At 54.6% G+C, this 24,988-nt stretch overlaps 1 protein-coding gene across 2 annotated transcripts in view; it reads right to left on the bottom strand.

Annotated features, from left to right (window-relative positions):
* Positions 1-369: 369 nt before the first annotated feature.
* Positions 370-24,988, bottom strand: part of SYT7 (synaptotagmin 7) — a 59,823-nt gene continuing 35,204 nt past the window's right edge. For both annotated transcript variants that reach the window (XM_023518524.1, XM_023518525.1), the window contains 6 exons: positions 13,611-13,746; positions 9,364-9,634; positions 5,420-5,589; positions 4,914-5,028; positions 4,173-4,372; positions 370-1,024 (listed from right to left, as the gene is read on the bottom strand). In XM_023518524.1, coding sequence (XP_023374292.1) covers positions 920-1,024; positions 4,173-4,372; positions 4,914-5,028; positions 5,420-5,589; positions 9,364-9,634; positions 13,611-13,746 — 997 coding nt within the window. In that variant the 3' untranslated portion in view covers positions 370-919. The remainder of the gene's footprint in view (positions 1,025-4,172; positions 4,373-4,913; positions 5,029-5,419; positions 5,590-9,363; positions 9,635-13,610; positions 13,747-24,988) is intronic.

The following is a 24,988-nucleotide window of genomic DNA, read 5'->3' as shown; positions in this document are numbered from 1 at the left end:
TGGGACCCCTGAGAAGGAAAGGAGTGGCTGAGTCCTGGTGAAATGCTGTGCACACAGTAGGTGCTTAAAAGGTGTGAGCTGACATTCAAGACATGAAATTACTGAGCAAAGAGTTGCTGAAGGATGTGAGCTGAGGGAGGCGAAGGAGGGGTGGCAGGAGGCTCCCAATTCTCAGCTTAGTTCTTGGATCTGCCCCCCAACCCCGACTCAACCCTACTGGCCTCTCCTCTCCCACCCCTTGACCTCCAGCCCCATCTTGCCTTCATAAAACCTGACTTCTCTGTATGGTCTTCAGCACTGCCAGCCCCAGGGGGACAGGGAGCAAGTGCCCCTCCCCCACGCACACACACACAGTGGACACAACACAAGTACACAGGGCCACAGCTCCAGGACCCTGGAGCGGGCTATATACTATCATTGGCATTCAGGGCCAAGCCGGCACCTGAAACTGCCCTGGGGACAGGCCTCTGCTGGCCAGGCCGGGGCCAAACGCCTCGGATTCTCCTCCCCTGGGCCCACATCAGGGGCTGAGGAGGGGGTGGCCTCTCTCCACTCCAGGCACTGCCTTAAAGAAAATGGGGGGCCATGCCCACCTGGCGGGCCTCTGGAGGGATGTGCCTGTCTGCCCATCTGGCTCTTAGGCTCTCCCCCACTTCTTTAGTATCAGCAAGTCAGGAAGGAATGGGGCAAAGCAGGAAAATGGCTCCCAGATCCTCTCCCCCAAGCTGGACCAGTGGGGGGTGGGGCTGGTACTTCCTAGAAATGGGGCACAGTAAAGTCCTGAAACCCCTCCCTGGCTGAGCCCACAGGGTCCTCCCCTCACCCATGGCAGGGGGGCCAGGCCGGGCGTTGTGCATAAAGTGGTGAGGGCATGATGGGGACCCGGGTCCTTGGCCCCCTGGGCCTCTCTTGGCCCCACTCAGGCCTTCAGCTGGTGCCACTGGGCCACAGGCTGCCGGGGACGGGCAATCATGTCCTTCCAGTGTTTCACCTCCCCTGGTCCACTCTTCCAGGACAGGTAGATCTGGGAAGAAAGGGAAGAAGATGGCATTAGCACCACCAGGGGATGACATTCCAAGTCTACCTGTGATGGTGGGGACCCAGGACCTCCTCCTGTAGTGATAATCTACCTGCAGAGGCTCCCTCCTCCCTCCCCTCTGCCAGCCTGACCTGTTTTCTTGGTTGTTCCCTACACCCCCAGCCTCAGCCTGCCTAGCCCTTTGGGATGAGATAGTTGACCTATTTTGCAGTGAGGGCAGAGCAGTTCACCCCCATGGCATTGTCCTGTTCACCTCCATTATAAGAGCTCCCATCCCCTGGGCACTTAACTACATAAACATCAGGCATGGAGCCAGGGGCTTCATATACATAGATCATCAAGTCCCACAACATGTGAGGTAGGTTTATCATATTATTATCCCATTCTTCAGATGGAGAAACTAAGGTACAAGAGCTAAGAGATTTACCCTCAGTCAAAGAGTCTGTAAAGTGGTGCTGAGGGATTCAAATCCAGGTCTTTTTGGGACTTGCACTACCAACCCAGTCCTCCCAATCTCAGCCTCATGCATGAGTGCATACATGGGTGCCCAGGGCCCCCAGGGTAGGACCCACTGACCCTGGCCTTGAGGCTGGTGGATGATTAAAAGCATAGGCACTAGGGGAAAAGAAGTAGGTGCACAGTTTTGGGGGGGTCTTCTCTAGGACAGCTGCCTGATGTTCCTTAGACTCTGTTAAGATGTAGAGAATAAGGAGAGACTAAGAGGCTGTCACAGACCAGAGGGGACATGGAAACTCAGTGTAGAGTGATGCTCTGAATTGGATCCTGGAATGGAGAGAGGACATTAATGGAAGTACTGATGAAATACAAATAAAGCCTGGAGTTTAGTTCACAGTTAACACATCCATGTTGGTTCCTTAAGCTGTGGCAAATGTACCATCATGATGTGTGAGTCTGACAACCGAGGATGCTGCACTATCTTTGCCACTTTTCTACAAATCTAAATTTATTCTGAAATACAAAGAAATTTTTTTTAAAAAGAGAAAGGAGCAAACCCCAGCTCTGCCATGTGCAGGCAGTGTGACCTCTCTCAGCCTCAGGTTTTCCTCTACAAAATGGGCACCACTGGTTATAGACAGTTGGAATGGTGCATGTCATGTGCTCAGCTGGGCATGGTGATACCCCCACGAGGTAAGTTTCCTCAGTCAGTGGGCTCCATCCCTTTGAAGCTGGTTGACTATTCACCCCCACAGGGTCATGGAGCCCTAGGCCACTGGGTGTTTGCCACGTTTGTAACCTCAGCACAGTGTGATTCTCACAGCTTTGAGCAATGCCAGGCAGACTCGGGCTTCCAAGGCTGAGCTGAGGTTTGGAATAATAAGTATTCATAGATCCCTGGGCTCCCTAAACTACCCAGACCAAAATGAGAACAAATCCACCTTTGCCTTGGTTTGGCCAATGGAAGGGAGGACTGTTTCAGAAGAAGTTATAATTGGTATCAAAGGAATATTCAGATCCTAAGGGGTAATTCAGAAGAACCTAGATGCAGATATGGTTACCTGGCCCTGGGTCTGAGGGGTCAAGGAGGGCTGGGCAGACTCCAAGCCCTGTCCAGAGTTCATGCTCTCTGCACGGTATGGGTGACACTGTGCTGGGGGGCTGACCACAGGTTGGACGGTCATGGTCCCTGAGCAGTACTTGATGGTGGGCAGGAGCAGCTCTCCTCTTTGAGGACTGACTTCCTCCCTTACTCCCAAAGCTGATTTCTTTATTCCCATTTATCTGAGGGATATCTCCACCTCAGCTCCCTTCCTTGCAGGTGCCCAGGCCCCTTCTCCCTGTTTCTCTTCACATGGCAATGTCCTCAGTGAGTTACATTCTCCCCTCACTCACTCCTGCGTTCTACCCTTTCCCACTTCCTGCCCTGCATTGCTTCTGCTGTGCCTGAATGGGGAACATTTCAAAAATAACTTTTATTATAATACTAGCTAACATATATGTTCCAAGTATTATGCCAAACATCTCATCTGTGTTGCCTTATTTAATCCTCTCAGCAAACCAGGAGGTTAGAACTGTCCTAAATCTCATTCAGAGAGAAGGAAATGAGGCTAAGAGAGGTTACAGCTGTTAAGAGGTGGGGCTGGGGCCTGGACCAAAGATAGTGTGACTCCTGAGCCCACATTTTCAACACTAAACTGTAAATAAACACAGGGATAGATTTTTTTTTTTTTGGAGACAGAGCCTCAAGCTGTCCTCCTGGGTAGAGTGCTGCGGCATCACAGCTCACAGCAACCTCCAACTCCTGGGCTCAAGTGAGTCTCCTGCCTCAGCCTCCCAAGTAGCTGGGACCACAGGCGCCTGCCACAACGCCTGGCTGTTTTTTGATTGCAGCCATCATTGTTGTTTGGCGGGCCTGGGCTGGATTTGAACCCGCCAGCTCAGGTGTATGTGGCTGGCGCCTTAGCCGCTTGAGCCACAGGTGCCAAGCCAGGATAGATATTTTGAAGTAGAAAAATGGCAGGGTTTTTGTCATATAATCACATCCTGGAAAAAGTCAAAGTTAAGTATAAATTTGATTAATATGTATTGAAAAGAGGTTATATTCTACAAGACTATCCATGTATCTCAGGCAATTCTTTCACCATACTGTGAAATTCTGTAGGCTCACTATTAGTAGCTCCATTTTATAGATGAGAACACTAAAGCTTGGAGAGGCCAAGCGACTTGCCCAAGGTCATACTGTTGTTTATTGACAGATTATCTGGGAACTAAAGTTGGGTTCTTTGGAGCCTGATTGCTGCTCTCAATACTGCCTCAAACAGCTCACCCTGTACAGATGGAACCCCAGACAATACTGTGTCAAGGTCATTACCCTGAGAGTCCTGCTCAAAAAACTTCCCTTTGAGATCCAGGGCATTTCTTTCTTCCACTTCTTTCTTTCTCTACTCTTCCAGAAATCTGTCCTGAACTGATCAATCCACAGGAGAACACTTAGCGGGGGGATCTCAAGGAGGTTCTCACTCAATCCCTTCATTTTTAGATGAAGAAACAGGCCCGAGAAGGAAAGGGACTGACCCTGATCTCTGCTGGTACCCAACCCTGGGCTCACCACTTCCCCTGATGCTTCTTTTAAGGAACAGCCCCTCACTGGCACTAGCAGTGTGTGCCACCCCACCTTGCCAATGACGTCATTGCGGCTGAGCTTGTCCTTGTCCATAACGGTGATGATGATGGTCGTCTCCCTCAGCTTCTCCGTGGGGATGTCAAAGGCAAAGGACTCATTGAAGATGGGGTTCAGGTTCCTCTTCATTGTCACTGTCTTCTTTTTCTCCACCCGCTTGTCCTTATACATCAGCCACACCTTCACATAGGGGTCTGGGGGGTGGTAGGGGAAGGGTTAGAGGGACAGTGGTGGGGGGGACTGAGCCTCCTAAGATCCCTTTCCCTTTCTAGGTGTAGAAGCTGAGGTATCAGGGGCTGTATGTTTTTCCCAGGTGAGAAAAGATCCTAGCAAGAACAAGAGAGATCTGAGGGAATCAGCAGATGGACCTCAGTCATGACCTAGAGCCCTCCAGTTAACACAAATGAGGAAACCAAGCCCCAGAGAGGTCAGGTCTTGCCTGAAGTCACAGACAAGCAGTGTCAGAGCGGGGGCTAGAATCCGGGTCTTCCTGCCACAAAGTTCCCCTTCCTTCTGATTCCAGAAAAGACGGTCCACAATGAGGTCAACCCTGAGGGTGCTCCAAAGGGGGCCACCAAGGTCTGTAGGGTGGAGGAGCTGGGACTTGGAGGTGGAGGGGGTCTGAGGGTCAGGTGAGAGCCACAGCATAGACCCTGCTGTTCACAGCCAGTATAACCCTTGTGTCCCCAGGACTTCCCCAGCCCGCCTGTCCTCTGCTGTGATGAACCCCAGCACCTGATGTGCCCCCGATGTCCATGGCTTTGAGGTTCCGGGCTTTGATGATGTTCACGATGATGGAGTTGGCAGAGGGGTTATAGCAGAGAGACAAGAGCAGCTCCCCTCGGCTACCCTGGAAGGGACAACAGTGGGGAATGGCTGGAGAAATCTTTGGTTGGCCCAACTGCCACCAGACACCCTCTGCCTTGACTTGGGAGCTTCCCCTTTGTCACCTCTGTCAAACTATCTCTCCTCATCCAGTAGGTCTGCACACTGTCTTCCCTCTCAGGACCCCCGATGCCAGAACAGGCCATCAGCTTCTTTCTCACAGGTCAGATGAGTCCCCGGGTGCCACCTACCAGCACTCAGTCTGCTGGTGGGAACTCTGTTTCCTGGGGGTCCGCCCATGTGCATCCCTTCCCACAACCCTCCCAGCATTTCTAAGGTTGAGGAGGGTCTAGGCCCAGCCTGCTAGTCCTGACCCACCAGCCGCCGCAGCCTGTGGGGGAGGAGGAGGGGCTTACACTCCCATCGCTACATGGCTTCAGATCCTTCCAGAAGGTCTGCATCTGGGTGAGGTCCACCTTGTTGAGGGGGATGGACACCTCCCCGATGGGGTCGTTGCGGCTAAAGCGGTCATAGTCCAGGACTTGGAGGTAGAGGACCCTCTGTACCACCTTCTCATAGGGAAAACCTGCGAAGACGGACAAGTGCCAGTGAAGAGGGAACAAAGGGACTACACAGGGCCCAGGAAGGAAGGCAGACCCTGGGAAGAGGGGGCAAGCCCCCTGTCCTTCCCCTGCTGCCCACCTAGGACAGCAGGTAAGACCTGACTGCAACAAGACCTCACTGAGGAGCTAGCAAGCGCTGTTGTTGTCTCAACAATTCTCCAAGGTGATGGTATCTTGTCCATTTTACAGATAAGGAAACTGAGGCTTAGATAGCTTGCCCAAAGTCCCACAGCTACTAAAGAGCAGAACTGGGATCAATCACCCATTCACTCATTCATCTTGTGTCTTTTTTCTGAGACAGTCTCACTATGTCACCCTGGGTAGAGTGCTGTGATGTCCAGCTCACAGCAACCTCAAACTCTTGGGCTTAAGCAATTCTCTTGCCTCGGCCTCCTGAGTAGCTAGGACTACAGGCACCCGCCACAACGCCTGGCTATTTTTGTTGTTGTAGTTGTCACTGTTGCTTTTGCAGGCCCCGGCCAGGTTTGAATCTGCCAGCCTTAGTATATGTGGCCAGTGCCCTATCCACTGAGCTACAGGCGCCGCCCTTGTGTCCTTCTTGATGGCTGGGCAGTGACCCTCTTGTTCTCTGGGCAGCCACTCCCTATTCTCTTGAAGCAAGCCTGGGCAGGTGGCTCTGCCTGAGGTGGCCACAGCTGCCAGCATGCAAGCCCCAGGAGCATGTAGGGCACAGGGAAACTGCAAAGGCATAGACACTGTAACGGACAAGCATCCTGTGACCCTACCTCTTTCCTCCTCCTTCCAATGCATCAGCCTGCCCTTCCGTTCCTCCCACAGCTGTCCCCTTCTCACTGCCACCTCCCTCGTCCAAGCCACTGGCACCTCTTGCCTAGACAGCCACAAGCGCCTCCAAATGCCCTCCCTGCTTCCACGCTCCATCCTGCAGCCCATTGTCAACACAGGAGCCAGAGTGATCTTTTAAAAATAGAAATCACATCAGATACTCTCCTGCTTAAAGCCTCTCAATGGCTCTCAGTGCACTCAGGATAAAAGCTGGGCACCCTACTTTGGCTGCCAGTCTGGCCTGGCTGTCCTCTCTCTGTCTTGTCTCATGACTGCTCTTCCTTTAGTGACTGGGCTCCAGCCCCCTTGGCCCTTCACAGTCTCAGGGCCTGGCACATGCTGCCTCCTCTCATGCCCCCTTCCCAGCTGGCCTCATCTTTCAGGTCCCAGGTCTTTGTTCTGACCTCCCTCAGACAGCATCTGAGCCCCTGTTATACGCTCTAGCGCTTTCCTTTCACAACACAAGCTGTAACAGAGATTTCTCCGTCTGTTTCCTTGATTATTATTGTCTGACTCTCCCAGAAGGCTGGGATTTCCAGGAAGGCATTTCTGTTATCAACCTCTGGATCTCACTGTCTAATGCCATTTTTGGCACGTAGTAGGCACTCGGCAAATATTTGTTAAGTGAATAAATAATTGAGTGGATGAATAAATGCCAGTGAGGTGGCCTGATGGAGCGGAAGGAAGGGGTGAGACGGGGCTTGGAAGGGATGAGAAGGGAGCCAGAGAAGGTCTGGAGCCTGGGAGGTAAAGGGGCACAGGCCAGCCTGGAGGCCTGAGGCGAGAGGATCCTGAGGATCCTGAATCAGGGGTGAGCAGTAAGGAGAGGACACTTAATTCCTCAGCTGACTGGTGGAGCAGAGGAAGGAAAGGAAGAGCTTCAGAGCATTCTACCACCTTCTCCCAGAGACGTGGAAGCAGGAAAGAGCCTGCACGGAGTAGGTAAGCTGGAAGAGGAGATTCTTTGAATTTGTTCAAGGTCTCTTTTCTTATATTAAAGGTGGCTGTGTCTTGCTTATCTCTGAATTCCCCAGGGACCTTGCTCAGAGACCCTTGGCACCTCTTGAGGTGAAGTGAATGAAGACAAGTGTTCTGGGAATGCTGGGGGCTCCAAGAGGTCCCAGAACCTGAGTCAACTCTCTTTGACACTCAGAGGAGGCAGGCTCCAATCTGGCAAACTCCTATATCCCTCAGAACCCATCTTGAATGGCCCCTCTTCTGGGAAATTTTCTTCAGTACCGTCAAGGTAAGCTCATACTGGGTTCCCACAGCTCCTGTCATGCTGTGCATGGCTTAATTATCTACACATCTATGTCCTCCATTACATCAGGATTACCTTGAGGGCCATAACAGTGCCTCACTGTTTTCTGCATCCCCAGTACCCAGAAGGGTATCCAGCTCACAGCTGATGCCAGGTACATGACTGTAGGGGAGACCAGTGAATTGGAACTCTGCTTGTAAGTCTTATCCCAATAGCTGGCTACACACACCTCCAGACAACTGAGCCACTCACAGGTTGTGCTATTTCTAAATTGGCCCCCACAATGACCTGGGGGAGTTGGGGTCTAGAAACACATGAGCATCCACTGCTCACCCTCAACGACTTGTTTAGTGGGTGAGCTGGCTGTCACCTTGCAGAAGGGGTGGGGTGTCTAATGGCTAGGACACCAGATGGGTAAAGGCCCTATGGGGTACATACTGAATGTTCTGGAAAGCAGGGCTCCAGGCTGTTGGATTAGGGGTTTACTCTCATTGGTTGAACTACGCTTTCAGGAAAGGGTTATAGTTTTTCTAAGCAGGGTCCTAGTACCCAAAGGTCCTGGGAGAGAAATTGCTCCCTAATCATATGTCCAGTTTCCTGGTTACCTTGAATCTTCAGAGATAAGAGATAAATGTGGGCCTTTGGAGAGGGCTTGCTGAAGAGAGAAAGGACATTTGTCTTGGCCACCTACAGGCAGGGTTCAGAGCTCTTGTTCCCATCCCATGTGGGGGAGGGTCAGAGAATGGTAACAGATGGAGTGTGTTTATCAAGCTAGTATCAAGCATTTCTAGGTGTCCGGTATTGCTCTAAGTGCTTTTACAATTTACTAATTTATTTAATCCTCACTTTATTATTATCTCTATGTTATAGCTGAGGAAACCAAGGCAGAGAGAGGTTCAGAAACTCACCCTGGGTCATATGGCTAGTAAGTGGGAAAGATAGGAGTTGAGTCCAGGTAGTCTGGGTCACAACCTGTGTTCTTTTTTTTTTTTTGAGACAGAGCCTCAAGCTGTCCCCCTGGGTAGAGTGCCGTGGCATTACAGCTCACAGCAACCTCCAACTCCTGGGCTTAAGCGAGTCTCCTGCCTCCGCCTCCCAAGTAGCTGGGACCACAGGCGCCCGCCACAACGCCCGGCTATTTTTTGGTTGCAGCCGTCATTGTTGTTTGGCGGGTCCGGGCTGGGGATTCGAACCCGCCACCTTAGGTGTACGTGGCTGGCGCCTTAGCCGGTTGAGCTATAGGTGCCGAGCCACAACCTGTGTTCTTAACCACTACACTCTGGGTGCTCCACTTCTGAATCCCATGGGTGCCTCCCTCCCTGCCTGCCTTCCTCAGGAGGAACTCTGTGTCTGGGATGAAATGCCAGCTTTCCTCCTTGGTCCAGCAGTGGTGCTGACTCTACTGGGCTTCAGTAAGTTGCTCCCAGGTAGACACAAAATGTGTCCGGTTGACAGGGCCAAGACACGTGCCTGTGTGGGCATGTACAAGAGTGCACACATGTAGCTGTACATGTGTACAAGTCCAGGTGTGCACACGTGTACCTGCTTGCATGGACATTTATGGATTCACATACCTACAGGTGTATGTATGCTCACATGTCTGGGCTTGTGGCCACATGTGTGCTGGGGGATGGTATAAGGCAAGAGGTAGGGAGGGTGGCACCAGGCTCACCTTCAAAGAGGAAGGTCTCGTTCCAGTGGGGGTTCAGGTTCTTCCGCTTCACCTTGGTCTCCAGCTTGTGCTTCTTATCTGGCAGCAGGTAGATCTTGACAAAGGGGTCGCTGGTGCCGCTGAAGTCCTTGGCTGGCAGCTCCTGGGCCTTCATGATCTTCACGGTGAGAGTGGACTCCTGGAAGTTGTAGCCGACGCTGAACTGGATCCGGCCCAGGTTCTCTCGGCTGCAGCCCTCGTGGGCCTCGTCCTCCTCTGAGCCTGGAGACAGCTGGAGGCAGGGAAGAGGTCAGCAGGGTTGGGGAAGATTCTGCTTCCCCCAGGACCCCCCACTGCAGCCTAGCATGGCTGAGAGGCCTCCCTGTGCTGAGGCAAGTCCAGCTGCCCAGTGCTTTCCTCTCCCGGTCACAGAGTGGGCCCAGGCAGGTTAGTGGTGTGGCCTGTCCCACGTTTACATCCAGTGGGAGGATGCTAAAGCCAAAGGCAAATGCCTTGACCAGGGGATCCTGGGGGGTGGGGCGGGCAGAGCAGGATAGCTCCATCTCTCACCCACCTCCCCAGCTTCTCCTCACAACCCTAGGTCTGCCCCGTCCCAAACTCCAGCCCACTGCAGCCTGGTGTGCTGGGGTTCCTGAGCTCCCCTTCACCTTTACACCTTCCCACAGTTGCTGTGCCCACTGTGAGACACACCTACACAAACCTGGGCTACAAAACAGCCAAGGGAAGTTGTTCCCATCTCAGAAGAGTTTACCACAATATGTTTGGAAAGTGACTCTCTGGGGTGCTGCGAATGATGTGATTTACAAAATGAGGGAGGCAAGTTTTCAGGAGCAATGTCTATTTGTGTAAGGCAGAATCACTGTGGATGTGAAAAATACAGATTCCCCAGGCTGTGTCTCCAGGTGGTCTGACTGGATGGGGCTGGCGGGGGCTGGGGCATCAATGTTGTTTGAAAGGCACTTGAGGTGACTGTATTGCCCACAGGGGTTGAGAACCGCTGGGAGGGAGGGTATTTGGGCTAACCCAGCAATGGACAGTCATAAAGAGGGTGGGTGCAGTCGTATTTCCATCCTGACACTGAAAAATAGGGAGCAGTTGGGACAAGAGTCTTCCAGCCAAATGTGTGAGGCTGTGCCTACTCTCTGGGAATCCCTGGGGAGGTTTGAGAATGCTGCCCACCCTTCAGCAGCCTGGAGGCAATGACACCCCCACAACAGATCCAGTCAGGGGTTGCACACAGCTCAGACATCTGTCTGGTGGTTGGATGAGTGCCTGGAGCGGGACCCGGGGTACCAGAGTGAAGACAAAACATCAGACATCTGTGTTTTCTCTCTTACTCCCCCTGCAGAAACCTGCTCTGTGCCCCTTCTTCATCCTGGAGAGGTAACCCCCCGGCTCTGAAACACTAAATAATACAGTTAATAATGATGTATATAGTATATACCTACCATGGCCGAAGACACTTACATCACCTTCTTACTGAATCCTGACAACAGCTGGGCAAGGCAGCTACCACCACCCTCTAGCTGAGGAGATTGGCTCATAGAGGTTAAGTCACATGTCCAAGGATGCACAGCAGAAAGGACCCTATCTGCCTTAAAGGCCTGCTCTTTCCACGAGAACAGGCCCACATCCCAGGGTAAGGGAGATTTCCCCACCAAGCTGGCAAAGACTCACCCACGCCAGGTGAAAAGCATCTGAGTCACACTAATAATAGTAACTACCAGGTCTTGGCAGGCTGCCTGCCGCGCCAGGCCCTGCCCTGTGCCACGTGCTGTGCCCTCACTTACTCCTTACAACATCCCAGTGAGGCAGATGCTCCCGTGTTCCAATTGTGGTTGGGAGCACTGAGGGGTTAGGTGACTTGCCTCAAGTCACCTGTGACAACGGCCAACTGGGACTGAACCCAGGCTGGTGTTCAGCAATCTCCAGTGCCTTTCCGCCTACCTCTACTTACACACTCAGATCCAGGGTCTGGGGCTTGGCCCTCATCCTGCCTGGTATGTTTGGGTGGGGGGTGGGGAGGCACTGAGGTACCTCACAGCAGAAGAGGATCCCCCATACATACCCTTGGCCACCAAGAAATCCCCCCAGACCTACTAAGAACATGGCTTACCTACCCACAGCCTGCTTCCTCCACCCCTTCGCTTTGCCTACAGCAGCCCCACTCCCTCATACTGCCCCGCACTTGCTTCAACGTCTGCGGCATGGGGACCACGAGGCCTACCTCACAGGGTCCTGGGAGAGTTAATATGTCCATGTTCTTCCCAAATCCTGCTCTGCAACCCGGCCCATTTACCGTGGGGCTGACAGCCTGGGGCATGGCAGGAGTTGGCAGTAGCCCCAGCTGAGGTCCCTCTGGTCACTTAGTTCCCAGAGTGGTCTGGGGCAGGCCTTTGCTGGCCAGGCTGGCTTCACCTGGGAAGGAGGGAGTGGCTTTCCCAGCCTTCCTAACCCATGTATCCCCAAACCCTAAATACCCAGCCAGGACAGTGGCTAGAGCCTGGCAACCAGGCTGTCCCACTGCCAGGCCCCAGGGGAGGGCTGCCTGCGCTATGGAAGTTAGCCTCAATAAGCAGGCCCTGTGCCAGGGCAGGTGGGTGTGGCCTGGCCTCTTCTCAGACACCCCCACTCTCAGTCCCTTCTCTGGGCACCTGACTCTGACCCTCAGCTTGTACAGCCTGGGGTTTGGAGATCAGGCTGAGGTCTCAGGGTTTTGTTCTGCCCTGCTTATCTTATCTTTGCCATAAATGCTAATGACCCAGCTTTGGCACAGGGCAGGGCAATTAGACTCTGTCTTCCCACCTCTGACTATCTGCCCTAGCACTGAGAAGGAAAAGGGGTGGCACTTCCTGCCGCCCCTCCCTGGGGGCAGCCAGGGGAAGGCAAGCCAGCTGGGAAAGGGCCTCTGGGAATCTGGCTGCTGGGAAGGGAGGCCTCACAATCCAGGGGCTGGGCAGGAGGCAAGTGGGCAGTGGCCATGGCCCATCCATAGGAGAGTACAGCAGGGAGATGGAAGGAGGGCAGTAGAGGGCCAGGCATGCAGGTATCTGGGGGTGGGGAGGAGGGGAGAGGCGGGGAGGCCCAGGCAGTCAGCTCTGGGATGGGGCAATCTGATGCTCTAATCTGGATCCAAGAGAAATATAGAGAATGTCTGGGGAAGCAGGTCTCCAGTCCCCACCTAAGGCCTGTTGAATGGGATCAGCATTTACCAAGGTCCCTAGTGATTCACGTGCCCACAGCAATTTGAAAAACACCAGGCTGGGAGAAGTAGCGAAGATGGATGGTTGGGTCTGACTGGAACCCTGCATGGCAGAGGGTAGGGGTGGCAGCCACCAGGGCCTCTGGGGGTTGCAGGCTGTGGTGCCAGGGCCATGGGTGAGGGGCTATGAGCTTCTAGGCCCACTTCCCTTTCTCTATAGCAGAGAAGGGGACCAAGATGCCTTGTTCAATGTCATGTCCAGTAGCAATAGGGTTTGGGTTCTCAGCCTCACCCCCTCTGCAAGCTGTCCTGGGACTTCTGAGCTGCCACTCCCTTAACTGATTCCAGCCCATGAATTGCCTGAGTTTCCTCCCCCTGTGGTTGTGGCCCCTCACTGCTGCCTCCTGGGGTGCCATGGGAACCAGGACCCCTGCCTGGGTGAAGCAGCCTAGTATGAGGGTCTGCTTATGAGGTGGGGTGTAGGTGTGAACAGGAGCACCTAGCACAGTTGTCCCCTCAGAGGTCAGGGTCAGTGGGCTCCTGTTCGCTTGTTCTCTTGGGGTTTCCCAGAAATAGGGAATGGGGCAGGTTGCTGGCATGGGGATATGAGACCCTCTGGGCTGGGGGGTCTGCCCCAGACCTCTGCTTAGGAAGACACCACTCTGAGGGAGGGGACATCTTCTGCTGTAAGTCCTTTGCCCGCCAGCCTCTAGACTCATAAAAGTATCTTTCATGACTAGGTTTTCTTAGGCTCCTTCTCATTATAGAAAGGGATCAAAGGATGATGAGCATTCTTATTCTCACTTGATAAAGAAGGAAACTGAGGCAAGAGAAGAGAGAATGTTCTGGAGAAAGATCTGGGAAAAGAACCGGGCCTTGCACACTCAGTGCCAAGCAATCTGCATGCTGGACCTGGCTGTCCAGGCTGAGTGTAGCTGGCGTGGGCTATTCCTGCCCTGGTTCTAGCTTGCTCACATGTCCCTCCCGCTACCCGCCCCCTCCAAGGGGCACAGCCTCCAAGGGGCACAGCCTCCCCACTTCTCACCATAAGCATCTCGCTGGTGAGGGAGTTGACGAGGTCCGAGACAGAGGAGTGTGCTTCAGTCCGGCGGTCAGACTCATCATGGGGCGTCTGGCCCGGAACTGGGGCTGTGCTCACAGGCTTCCCTCCTGCCGGTAACCTGAGGGTGGGGAGTCCGAATGAGCCCTGGCTGGAGGTAGGCTGGGTGGGCACTCCAGCCTGGGGGGCGGCAGGATTTTCTCTGAGTTCCCCAGAGGCTGCCGCTTCCTGGGGCCAGCAGGCATGGCACTCTTGTCTGTGGAAGGCCTGGTTTTCTCTAGAGACCAGTTGTCAGGGCCCTTTCTTCTTGCAGCCTCTGGCCCAGGTGATTCTGGCTTAACTACCCCTATGGGGGCTATTTTGTGGGGCCTCTCACACTTCTTATTCCCCCCAAACCCTACCCTCCAGTTCCTGGCTTGCCTTCTCCCCAGATGCCTGCTCCATCCTGCCCGCCCTAGCCTGGGAGGGGGTCATCACAGAGGCTCCGTGTGGCCAGTGTATCCGGATGCCTCTCTGCGTCACTACCCTCTGCAAACAGCCCAGAGTGTCTGTCTCCCAGACGCCCCACCTGTGTTTGCTCTTCCCACCCTTCAGACTCAAAACTGACCAGGTGGAGTCAGGCCCGCTGTCCACACAGCTTTGCCCAGCAGGACTGTCTATAGTGACAGAAGTGCTCTATATCTGCTCTGTCCAGTGCAGCAGCCACTAGCTGCATGCAGTGATTGAGCCTTTGCAATGTGGCCTGGGTGATGGAAAGCTAACTTTTAACTGTATTTAATGTGAACTAATTTAGGTTTATAGCCCTATATGGGCTAGGGCAAGCCTATGCCCCACACTCCCCAGTCCCCACCCTTCCCCACTCTGAAGACCACACATTTGATAAAACTCTCACCCAAGGTCAGAGAGAGACGGGTGTCACCAAGAAGCCCTGTCTACACCCAACTCCATGCTGTTCCCAGGACGCTGAGCTCTCTGGCCCAATGCTGGCTGGTGAGCCCAGGCTCCATCCAGCTGGGGCTCAGGAAGTGGGCACTAAATGCCTGCCCAGGGACCAGGCTGGAACGTCCCATGAGGAGGAAGAGAGGTGAGGTAGGCAGCAAGGACACGGGGGGGGGGGGGGGGCCTGCAGCATGAGGCTCAGGACAGGCTAAAATAGAACAGCTTTGAGAGCACAGAGCCACAGACTCGGAGCCACACAGGCTGGACACAAGCCACAGCCCTCTGGTATGGACCAGTTGCCAGCACACAGGCAGCAACCACAGGCACAGACAGACATGCACGGAATATGCTAGGCTCTGGAGAAGAGACTCCAGGGTCCCACAGCAGGGCATGCACACGTGGACACACACAGGCATGCATACGTACACACACATACAAATGCACACGAGCCCCACAGACACCCAGAGGTGCAGGGAGGATTGGCATGGGCAATGGGCAGGTCGACCAGGGCAGCCGTGATGACACACAGCAACAGGCACACTTAGATCCTGAGATGACATGCATTCAGGGAGACCCAGACACGTGCGGGAAGGGGATAGACTGGAATAGAAAAAGCAGGGAGTGGTTTCAGGGACAGATACCCTGATGATCTGACGAGTAATACACCCGCTGTGAAAACCTGGCTTTTCTCAACAACACGGAAATGCCCACCCCACTGGTGACGCACACGCACGCGCACGCACGCACGCACACACCCTCCCAGAGGTGGGGACCTGGCAGCACACACACCAGGGCACACAGGCCACCGCACACCTCTGAACACACACACATGTGCATGTGGACATGTGCTCACGTAGACAGGCACGGGGAGGGAGAGGAGGCTGAAACAGCTGGAGAGGTAAAGTCAGGTTAGAAAGAAGGCAGGAAGGAGGGGACAGCGCGAGGTTGACTGCTGGAGGTATGAGAAAGTTGGAGTTATTTTGGCCACGCCACAGCGTTGGCACAGCTGCCAAGCAGCCTTGGAAAGTCGGTCAGCGCCACTGAAGCTGTTGGAGGTCACAGGACAGAGAGACAGAGGCAAAAGGCACAAAGAGAGGCAGAGGCTGAGGCCAAGGGGCCTGTCACCGGCCCAGGGCAGCCTGTGAGGAGCAGATGGAAGAAAGGAGACAGAGGGAGAGAGGGGTCAAGAAAGGTTAGTCAGAGACGTGAGAGGCTGCCAGGTGGACGAGGGGACAGGAGGAGCGAGCGGCCAGAGAAGAGGCGGGGACATACACCGTGACAGAGGAACATGGTGGCTTCGGGGCAAGGAGAGCAATGGGTGGCCTGGTCCCCGCCCTGCCCCGCCCCCCACTCGGGGTGGGGGTGGGCCACGGTGGAAACCATTTGGATCCCAAGAAGCAATGGAGGAGGATGGCGGACAGCATGGGTGAGCTGGGTGCGAGTGGAATGGCTGAGGGTGGAATGGCACATCAGGGCTGGGAGCCAAAGCCCGCCCGGGGCCCACAAGCACTCTGCAGGGTGGGGACTTCAGCATTACCAGGAATCATGGGGGCGAGGCAATGACCCACCCACCCCTCTCCTGTTGCTTCTTGGACACACTCCCAACTCACTTAGGACCTAGAGTGGCCACTCCTTCTCAAGGAGCCCCGTCTCCCATGAGTCTGTTGCTAACAGACCAAGGGGCTGAATGTCCTTTCCAATGACTGCCAAGGGCCATCAGCCCTTCCTCCAGAGACATCTGGCCAAGGAATTTGCTGGGGTGGGTGAGGTGGGGCGAGGGGCAGCAGGGCAAACCCTGGTTTTAGGGGAGAAAAACTAACAAGGAAGGGACAGCTGGCTCAAGGCCACCACTCTAAGGTCTGTCTGGGGATCCAGGCACCCAGAGTGGTGGAGCCCTAAGGTGCCTGGTGCCTGGAAGGTGGTGCTGATGTCAAGTCTTGCAACAGGGAGCATCTTCTGGGAAGTAGGCATTTGATTCCAGACACCCGGTGAGAAATGAGTTTCCAGGATGGGTGGGCACAGGCAAATGGGAATGGCAAGTGTCCACTTGGGAAGTCAGGTGGGGGTGGGGCAAGGGCCCATGGCCTCCACCTCCACACCCACCTTTCCCAGGAAGGCAGGGACAAGCTGATGTAATGATCAGATGGGGGCATTAAAATATGGAGGGAGATCCAAGTGACTAGGAGGTAAAAATAGGCTATGGTGACAATGGAGCCATTAATTAACACATGGGTGATGTGAAATCTTGTTTCCAGCCTGCATCTGCTCCCTCACACTTCACACCTTTCAGAGAGCTTCAGCCCTCTACATCTCTCACCCTTGGTTCCCCAGCCCCACCCCACTCCCCCAGCCTGTGGCCCGGCTCCAAGGCACCTGCTCAGGACATCACAGCTCCTATAGAGCCCTGGTGGATTGGGGGTGGCAGGCTCCACAACTTCCATACTCTCAGACATGGTCTCAGGACCTGACACCATCTGTGCCACCAAGTGGAAGAATTGGTCCCCCTCTCTGGGGACTTCCAGCTTTGCCCACCATGGACATGCAACTATGGACTCAGGACCGGAGTAAAGTGAGAGGGCTGGTCTCCAGAAGCCACCAGAGGGTCGATCAAATCAGCTTTCTAACCCTCCCCTACCCACAGCCTCTGGCAGCAGCCTAGGACAGTCCCTTCCTGCCCCCGAGGGCCAATTCATGAGCCTTGGGATCACTTGTCCAAACAGTCTCTGCCTATCTTATCGGATCTGACAAGTGTCCCAGCCTCAGGGCTCTCTGTCCTCATTAGACGCTTAGTATGTCTGAGCCGGAATGGCCATTCTTTAGAGGTCATCCTGTCCAGTCCTTCCTTGGACAGTTGAGGAAGCAGAGACCTAGAGAGGGGCTGTGACCTGCCTAAGGTTGCAGAGCTAGAAGGCAGGCATCCTGGCCATAGGCGGCACAATCTCCAGTAGACTTTAGGTCTGATGGGAAACAGGCCTGAGCAACAGTGATAAGTCCCTGCCATCCTGGGGATGACAGATGTGTGGACCCAGCCTAAGGCCAAGGTGGGGAGGTGGCCATGTCAGGTGTAGGATGGCCTCACCCTTGTGATGACCTCCCACCTGCCCCCTTCCTCACAAGCAGTGCCCCACCTTCTCCCTGAGACATAGGAAGAGACACTTCCCTCTCTGAATTCCTGACAGCCAAGGCTTTGGCCACATAAATCCCGAGCCCTCTGCTTAGACTGTGCTGTGGCCACATAAGGCCCTAAGGGCCAGCAGCCAGGACACATAGTCTGATCCTTGCTCAGAACTGTTGCTGCCGGCTCCTTGCCCCATGATGCTCCAAGCTCAGGGGCTGCCCTTCTGATTCCTTCTGTCACCAGGCCTCTCCCAGGTTGCAGACCCTCCCACCAGGGGCTCCTCTTCCATTAGCCAAGCAGCCCAAGGGACCTCCAGGCAAGAGGGAAGTTGAGGGGGAGGGGATGAGGGAGACCAGGCTGGTGCCCCTTCCCTGACATCCCCCCCACCCAACAACCGCCAGAGAAACAGGGATTTCCAGGTCGGTGGGGACAGAGATGAAAGATGGAAAGGGCAGCGGAAGGAGCCAAGCAGGAAGATGGGGCAGAAAAGGCTGGGCTTGCTCCAGGCCAGGGCAAGCATGCCAGGGAGCAGGCTTGATCCAGAATGGTCCCAGGATGGCCACAAGTGGCCTTAGACCAAAGGGACACCCCCAAGGTGGCCATGTGTGAGGGCACCGGCTGGAAGGGGGCTTGTTCTGCTGCTCCAGCATCCGCTGAAGGCACCACCGCCTCATCCAGCAGCTGGGGCTGGTCAAAGCAGGTGGCCTCTCTGCGCCTCCTTCTCTGCTGCTGTTGCCGCCGCCGCAGGCCCTCGCCTGTGCTCGTACCTCTTGTCCCCCTGAGCGCTCTGGTTCTGCTGGGTTCCTGGGTTTTGCAGGTCAGGGATATTGGCAAAGTCATCCTGTTCCGAAAGCCCTAAGACCAAGGATAGCACCACCATCCGGCCTTCCCTGCCCAGATGGGCAGCCCACCAGCCGGGGTGAAATTAGGAGGCCCCATGGGTGGGGGCAGGGGGAAGGAGAGAGAGGGAAAGAGAGACAGAGACAGAGACAAAGAGAGAGAAGAAAAAGGTGTAAGAAACTGACCCTGCAGGAAAGAAACCAAACTTCAGCACTGTCAACAGTTGCAGAGCACAAGTGGGTGGAGGCAGGGAGGGAAGGGAGGCATGTATGAGACCTGCTCGCCTTGGGCCGAGAGCAAGATTCTCTGGAGCATATCCGGAAGGGGCCAGGCAGAGGCCTGTGGGGTCAGCCTGTGACTGGGATGGTCCCAAGGGAACACACGCGGGGAAGCCTGGGGAAATGAGGCAGAGGCTCTGGGACACGACAGATTTCCAAAGGCTAACTAACTCATGCTCAGCTGAACTTGCACTGACCAGCAGGGCCACTGGGAGAAGAGGGAGGGGCTTGTAGCCATCTTGCAAGGTGACTGAGTGTGCATCTTTGGGCTCCCAGGTGAGAGGGTCTGAGAAAGTTTTGAAATCCAATGGATTTCCAATGCTCATGGAAGCCCTTCATAGACAACTCTGGGTTATGGTCAACCAGACGTCTTTGAAGCCAGGAGGGGTCCTCTAGAAGCTCCCTTCCCCTGGGCTCCTGTATACATTTCCCATCAGAGGAGAATGAAGGTCCCAGCCATAATGGGCCATCTCCTGTGTCCTGCTTCCTGGAGATCCAAAGAATAATCACCAAGCCAAGGGCTCCAGTGGCCCTCGGGTCAAGGGCCTTTTATAGGAGAAGGTGTCCAGAAGGCCCCCAAAAAGCAAAGGTGGAAAGTGTAAGAGCTTGGCACGGTCTGCAGAAGTCTTGGCAGGACTGCAGGGAGGCTGTGCCTGCAGTGAGAGGTCATGCTTGGAGGGAGGACAGTCATAGCAGAACAGGTGGGCACACTAGGATGAGGTGAGAGTCTCTTGGAATGGACATGTGGGCAGTAGCATGGGTACCGAGGTCAAGATGCCACACCTTTGGTATGAGCCATTCTCAGAAAACCAATGGGCAACTGCCCAAGGGCTTTTCAGGGTCACCTGCACTTTCCAGGGATGAAAAGGAAGCATCAGTGGCCTGTTGCCCTTCAAAACCATCAGAGTCTGTAAGTATTTTTGGGCCTTTGCACAGTTCATCCAGTACTGGGTCTCTCATCAGAACAAAAAGAGAGGGATTCTCAGACCAGGTAGACATAGAAGCACATCTCAAGATGGGCCAAGGGACAGATGGTAGTGCTGACAGAATGTTCCGGAAGAGAGAGGATCCTGGGTCAGTGAGTCTACCACTCCAACCACCATTAAGGAAGTCAAGGTTTAGAGAGGAAGAACTCGCTATGATTATTTCTCTGCTAGGTTGTCAAAAGGGAATTAAAACAAGAAAGAAATGGCATCTGAGGTGAGGGACAGGGGCACAGGGTCTTAGAAAATTGGGCAAACTACTGGTGTCCAAGCCAGGGCTGTGGGGAGCTAAGAGGCTGCAGTGCCTCTCTCTGTCTTTGCCTTTCTGTCCTGGGCAGTTACTCCAGGCTGGCCCTTATGCTGGCATCTAACTTTTGGGAAACGACTCTCCCACTTCCCTCAGGACAAATCCTCATTTCTTTGTTCTCTGCCCATCAGTTCTCTGCCCACTGTTTTAGACTTGGTAAAATTCCATTTGGCTGCTTGGGAGCTGATTGTGCTGAGGGAAGATGAACCCAATGAAAACAACATGTTTTTCTCTGGTTATTGCAGTTTTCAGATATTCCTCTTGCTCTTCTTAAAAACAGAATGGCTCCTCTGCATAAATGCCCAAGCTGTCACTCCCTCCAGCCTCGCAGGCCACAAGGGCAAGAGTTAGGGGAGAAGCTGTTGGGTTGAGAGGTCACACCCATCAGGCAGGAAGGATGCACATTCCCCATGAGGGAGTACTTCTCTGGATGGCCCTCACAACCTGACTCTCCAGTAGGGCCACACCCTGGAGCAAGGGAAGAGATTCAGAAGCATGGTGGCTAAATTATAAGGCAGGGGTCAGCAAAGAATGGCCCATAAGCTAAGAATATTTTTTACATTTTTAAACTATTGTTTTAAGGAAAAAAAAATGATGTGTGATAGAGATCATATGTGTCCTGCAAAGCCTAAACTATTTGTTATCTGGCCCTTTCCAGGAAAAGTTTGCTGACCCCTGCTGCCAGCTCATTGGGGTGGAGAGGAGGGGCCAGAGGATGCTGGTGCATGAGCAAAACACACTCATCAAATTCTGGTTGACTAGGAAGGCAGTGAGCAAGGGACAGTCGGTACCAGGCTCCTCTGCAGCTATGGAGGCTGTGGGGATGGCTCCTGGCTAAGTCCGAGGGCTGCTAGGACAGGGAGCAGGGTGGTGACTACGTAGAGAGCAGCCTGAGGTCATGAGGAGCAGAAGGGTACAGGAGCCCACTGGCTGCTCTCAGTTTAGTTCATGCCATGGATAACCAATTCTCTAGACTCTTCTAGATCCATGCCAGGGCCTCTGTCCCAAAACAAACCGCCACCTGGAGACAGGAGGTTACACTGGGCATTGTGTCTTGTACAGATGTCCAAGTAGATTCCGGAGAGTCCTTGGTCAGGTAGAGCCCTAGTGGATATGCTGTTTCAATTTGCCAAGGAGAGTCACAGGCAGTATGTCCTGCTGGGCTGGGGCCACAGGCTACTAGCACAGGTGTGAGAAGCTTCTGGTAGGGTACCTCTCCCAGGGCAGTGTTCCTGTCCACCTGGTAGCTCTGGCTGAGGTCTTGGCTGGTAGGGCAGGGTGAGCTTTCAGAACCTCTCCATCTTGCCAATGAGCTGGACCTTGGCCTTCCCCTTACCCCTCTGTTTCTCTCCTCCCAGGCTCAGAGTTCTGGTCTCCTACTCCATGAAAATTGCCCAGTTAGACCTGGGCAATGGGAATATCCCCCAGAGCCTGGAAGGAAGCTCATTAGGCTGGGGGAGAGGGGGTGGGTGACATCAGGCACTTCAGCCCAGACCTTTCCAGGGCTCTGAGGGTGAGGAAGATGCCCAAAGAGATGCTGGGATGGGGGTGTGGTGCCTGGAAAGGGCCCCTTCCAGTGAGGGCAGGGGGGTGAATGGCTGGGGGAATGGTTAAGGTCAGATATGATGGGTGCGTTGTCACTTCTCAGACCTGCATACTTGAAAGAAAATTCTGATTTAGAAACATTTTCTAAGGCTTTAGAGAAACATCTCAGGTTTGTCCTCAGGGGATGGGGTCATTACAGGCAGGAGCTGGAGGACAGGTGGCTACAGAAGGTCAGAGAGATAGGGGGCAGGGCTGATGGCAGGGACAGGGACAGGGGAAGTGAGAGGGCGGGAGGAGTAGGGCAGGAAGGCCAGCAGAGTCAGGTTACAGGGAAGAAGTAAATGGAGAGGAGGAGGTGGCCTGGAATAAAAAGGATGGCTTAGGGGGAGGGGAAGGAAAGAAGGGGCAGGAGCACCGGGCAAGGCTGGCAGAGACGCAGCAGCCTAGGACTAGCCCGGTGGGAGGATATGGGTGTCAGGGACTTGAGCAGCACTGTCTATTCTTCACTTAACTCTGGGTGGAAAGGATGGGTATGGGTAGGGGAGAAGGGGACTGGGGGACCTCAGAGAGGAGTGGCTGAGTATCTTTCCATGAGGCACAAGCCACAGAGGCTAAGGGGGAAGCTAAGTCTGTTCCATCCCCGCCCAGGAAATGGAGGGTCTCTTAAGAAGGCTGGCATGGCCAGTTGCTCCTAAGGAGCTCTGCAGGGAGGAGGCTGGGTTGGGGAGACGAGGGGCTGGCCCGCTCAAGGGGAGGACTTACAGGAAGGATTTCATGTCCAAGCCTCGGTTTCGAATCTGCCCCACCACGTGGTCCCAGCTGCCCGGGTTGGAGCGGCTGCGGCCCCCGGCCGCCCGGTACTTGGAGCCGGCCGAGGTGCCCTGCCGAGCCTGGCCCCGGCCATAGGCCCGGGGGTTGGAGCCCGGCGCCGAGCCCGTGTGGGCCTGCAGCTGGCCCAAGCTCTGGCTGGTGGTGGGCTGGCTGGGCTGCCGGCCCCGCTGGTGCTGGCTCAGCGGCTGCTGCAGGCTCTGCTGCCGCATCAGGGTGCGGGGTCGCTGGCATTTCGGCTCTCCCGTGGAGCTGGGGATAGACTCAAGGGTAGTGGCCGTGGACAGGGTGGAGTCCTCGAAACTTGGGGCAGGTGAAGGAGAGGAGAGAAAGGAGAAGCAGGTGAAGGGATCACAGTGGAGGAGAAAGAAGCCGAGCGCCAGGACTAGGAGGCCCCAGTGCAGGTTGCGCTCTGCCGGACCTCGCCAGGCCTCCATCGGAGTTGTCGCTGCTGCCGTCGCTGCCACTGCCACTCTCAGGAGGCCATGAAGCCCACCCTGAGGCCCTTGGGCTGGCCCTGCCCACCCTGCCCCCTGGCTCAGCTAGTGCCCAATACCTCCTGTTCAGGCCAACCTCTCTGCAGGTCTGAGTGGGCCACAAGCACTGCAGTGGCGGCTGCGTGGTGAAGGTAGGTCCCCAGGGCCCTGAGGCTGCCTGTGAAGCTGATATAGGAGGAGTGGGGGGAGCTGCTGCTGCCCCTCCCACTGTCTTGCTAGGGCACCAGCAGTCTGCCTCTGTGTTCTAAGGAGAACATGAGGAAATGCAGGCCATTGTGGAGCTGGCCTAGTAATCTTGGTGAGGCTGGAGAAGCCAATGATTCCTACACTTTGTCCTCAGAGGTGAGGAAGTGGTCTCTGGCTCACAGACCTCTGCTTTGTGGCCCCAGTGGCCTCAGGATTCAGGGTGTGGTACAGATTTCTTCCCTCCTTCCAGGGTTCTTTGTTGTTTCTGAGGTCCAACATCCTTTCCTGGACTTAGGGAATGTTTCTGGGTCAGAGGAGGGGACCAAGGAAAGTGCACAGATGAGGTAGGAGCCCAGTACCCACTCATTTGGCCACTTTAATGCATTTATAAGGGGGTGCCCAACTCACAGGCCACCAGCATCTCTGAAAAAATGCTGGGAAGTGGGGCAAGGACAGATGGGAACCAGGATGTGGCTAACTGGTCAGATGTAGTGCAGGGTCAAAGGGCCTGGGTTCTAACCCCATTTCTGCCACTTATTAACTGTAGGACATTGGGAAAGTTACTCCACGGCTCTGGGCCTCAGTTTCTTCATCAATATGAGGGTATAAAATAAACACTGTACTGCCTCTGTCACAGAGCTGCTATGAGGATATAATTAGGTTGGGCCCAGGGCAACACTACTTTGGTAACACTTCTCATGCCAGGGGTGGGAGTTAGAAGTTCTGGGTCTTCCCCCAGGAAACCTGCCTGCTTCATGCACTGGCCAGAGATTTTACCATGTCTGACAAACAGGACCAGTGCTGGGCTCTCCCTGGAGAACCACACAGCCAGGCCAGAGACTGGCTGAATAGCTTTGGATGACTCACTTATCTCTGGGCCCCAGATGTTCCAACCTCCTCCTCCTCTGTCCCTTCCCTCCACCTTCCAGTCCAATGGTCTAGGGCAAAGCCTGTCAAACTGTGGCCTATGGGCCACACTGGACCTGTCACTTGTTTTTGTAAATAAAGTTTTACTGGAACCCAGCCACTGGCATGAGTTCATGTGCTGTCTCTGGCTGCATTCACACTACAGCAGCAGGGTTGAGTAGTTGTATGAGAGACCATATGGCCTGCAAAGCCTACATATTTCCCATCTGGCCCTGTACTGAGAAAGTTTGCCGACCTCTGGTCTAGGGCCATGGGGCAGCCAAGTAGCCCAGGCTGCCCACGGGAGGAGGCCCCAGGATCCTTGGGAGCCACTTTCACCACTGCAACCAGAACTCAGCTTTCCTCACCCCCTGAGCCTACCCTGGGAACCAAAAGACAACAGTTAGGCTACCCCGTGGACTGAGAGTGAGAAAGAGAGAAAAAGAGAACAGAAGAGAGAGAGAAAGTCAGAGCAAAGACAGAATGAAAGAAAAAGAGAGAGAGAAGGCAAAACGTGGCTTTAGCTGGGGTCTCAGAGGGGGTGGCAGCCTTGCCTGGCTCAGGCCTGGGGTCAGAGGCTCCCACTAGGGGCAAGCCCAGACCTAGCTGGCCAGGTGTGCCCACGACTCCCCGGGGGCGAGCTGAGGCAGAGGGAGGACGGCACACTGGCGGCTGCCTCTTCCTCCTTGCTGACCTCATTTTGGTTTCCTATCACATCCAAAATTAGTCCAATTTACAACCTCTCAGTCACAGGAAACTAAAATTGGTTCCTCCAGGCTTAGAGCCAGAGGATGGTATGGAAGCCTAGCCAGCCTGGAGACTGGCCGGGGCAGCCTGAGAGGTGCTGGGCCTGGCTCTCTGAAGGGGTATAGGGTTTCCCTCTGGGACCCTCCTCAAGCCAGATGTTGGGTGAACTCAGCTTGTGTGCACTCAAGG

The sequence above is a fragment of the Otolemur garnettii genome, unplaced genomic scaffold (assembly GCF_000181295.1).
Source record: "Otolemur garnettii isolate 467f Iridium unplaced genomic scaffold, OtoGar3 scaffold00140, whole genome shotgun sequence".
NCBI lineage: Eukaryota > Metazoa > Chordata > Mammalia > Primates > Galagidae > Otolemur > Otolemur garnettii.
This window is presented reverse-complemented; position numbering and strand designations above follow the sequence as displayed.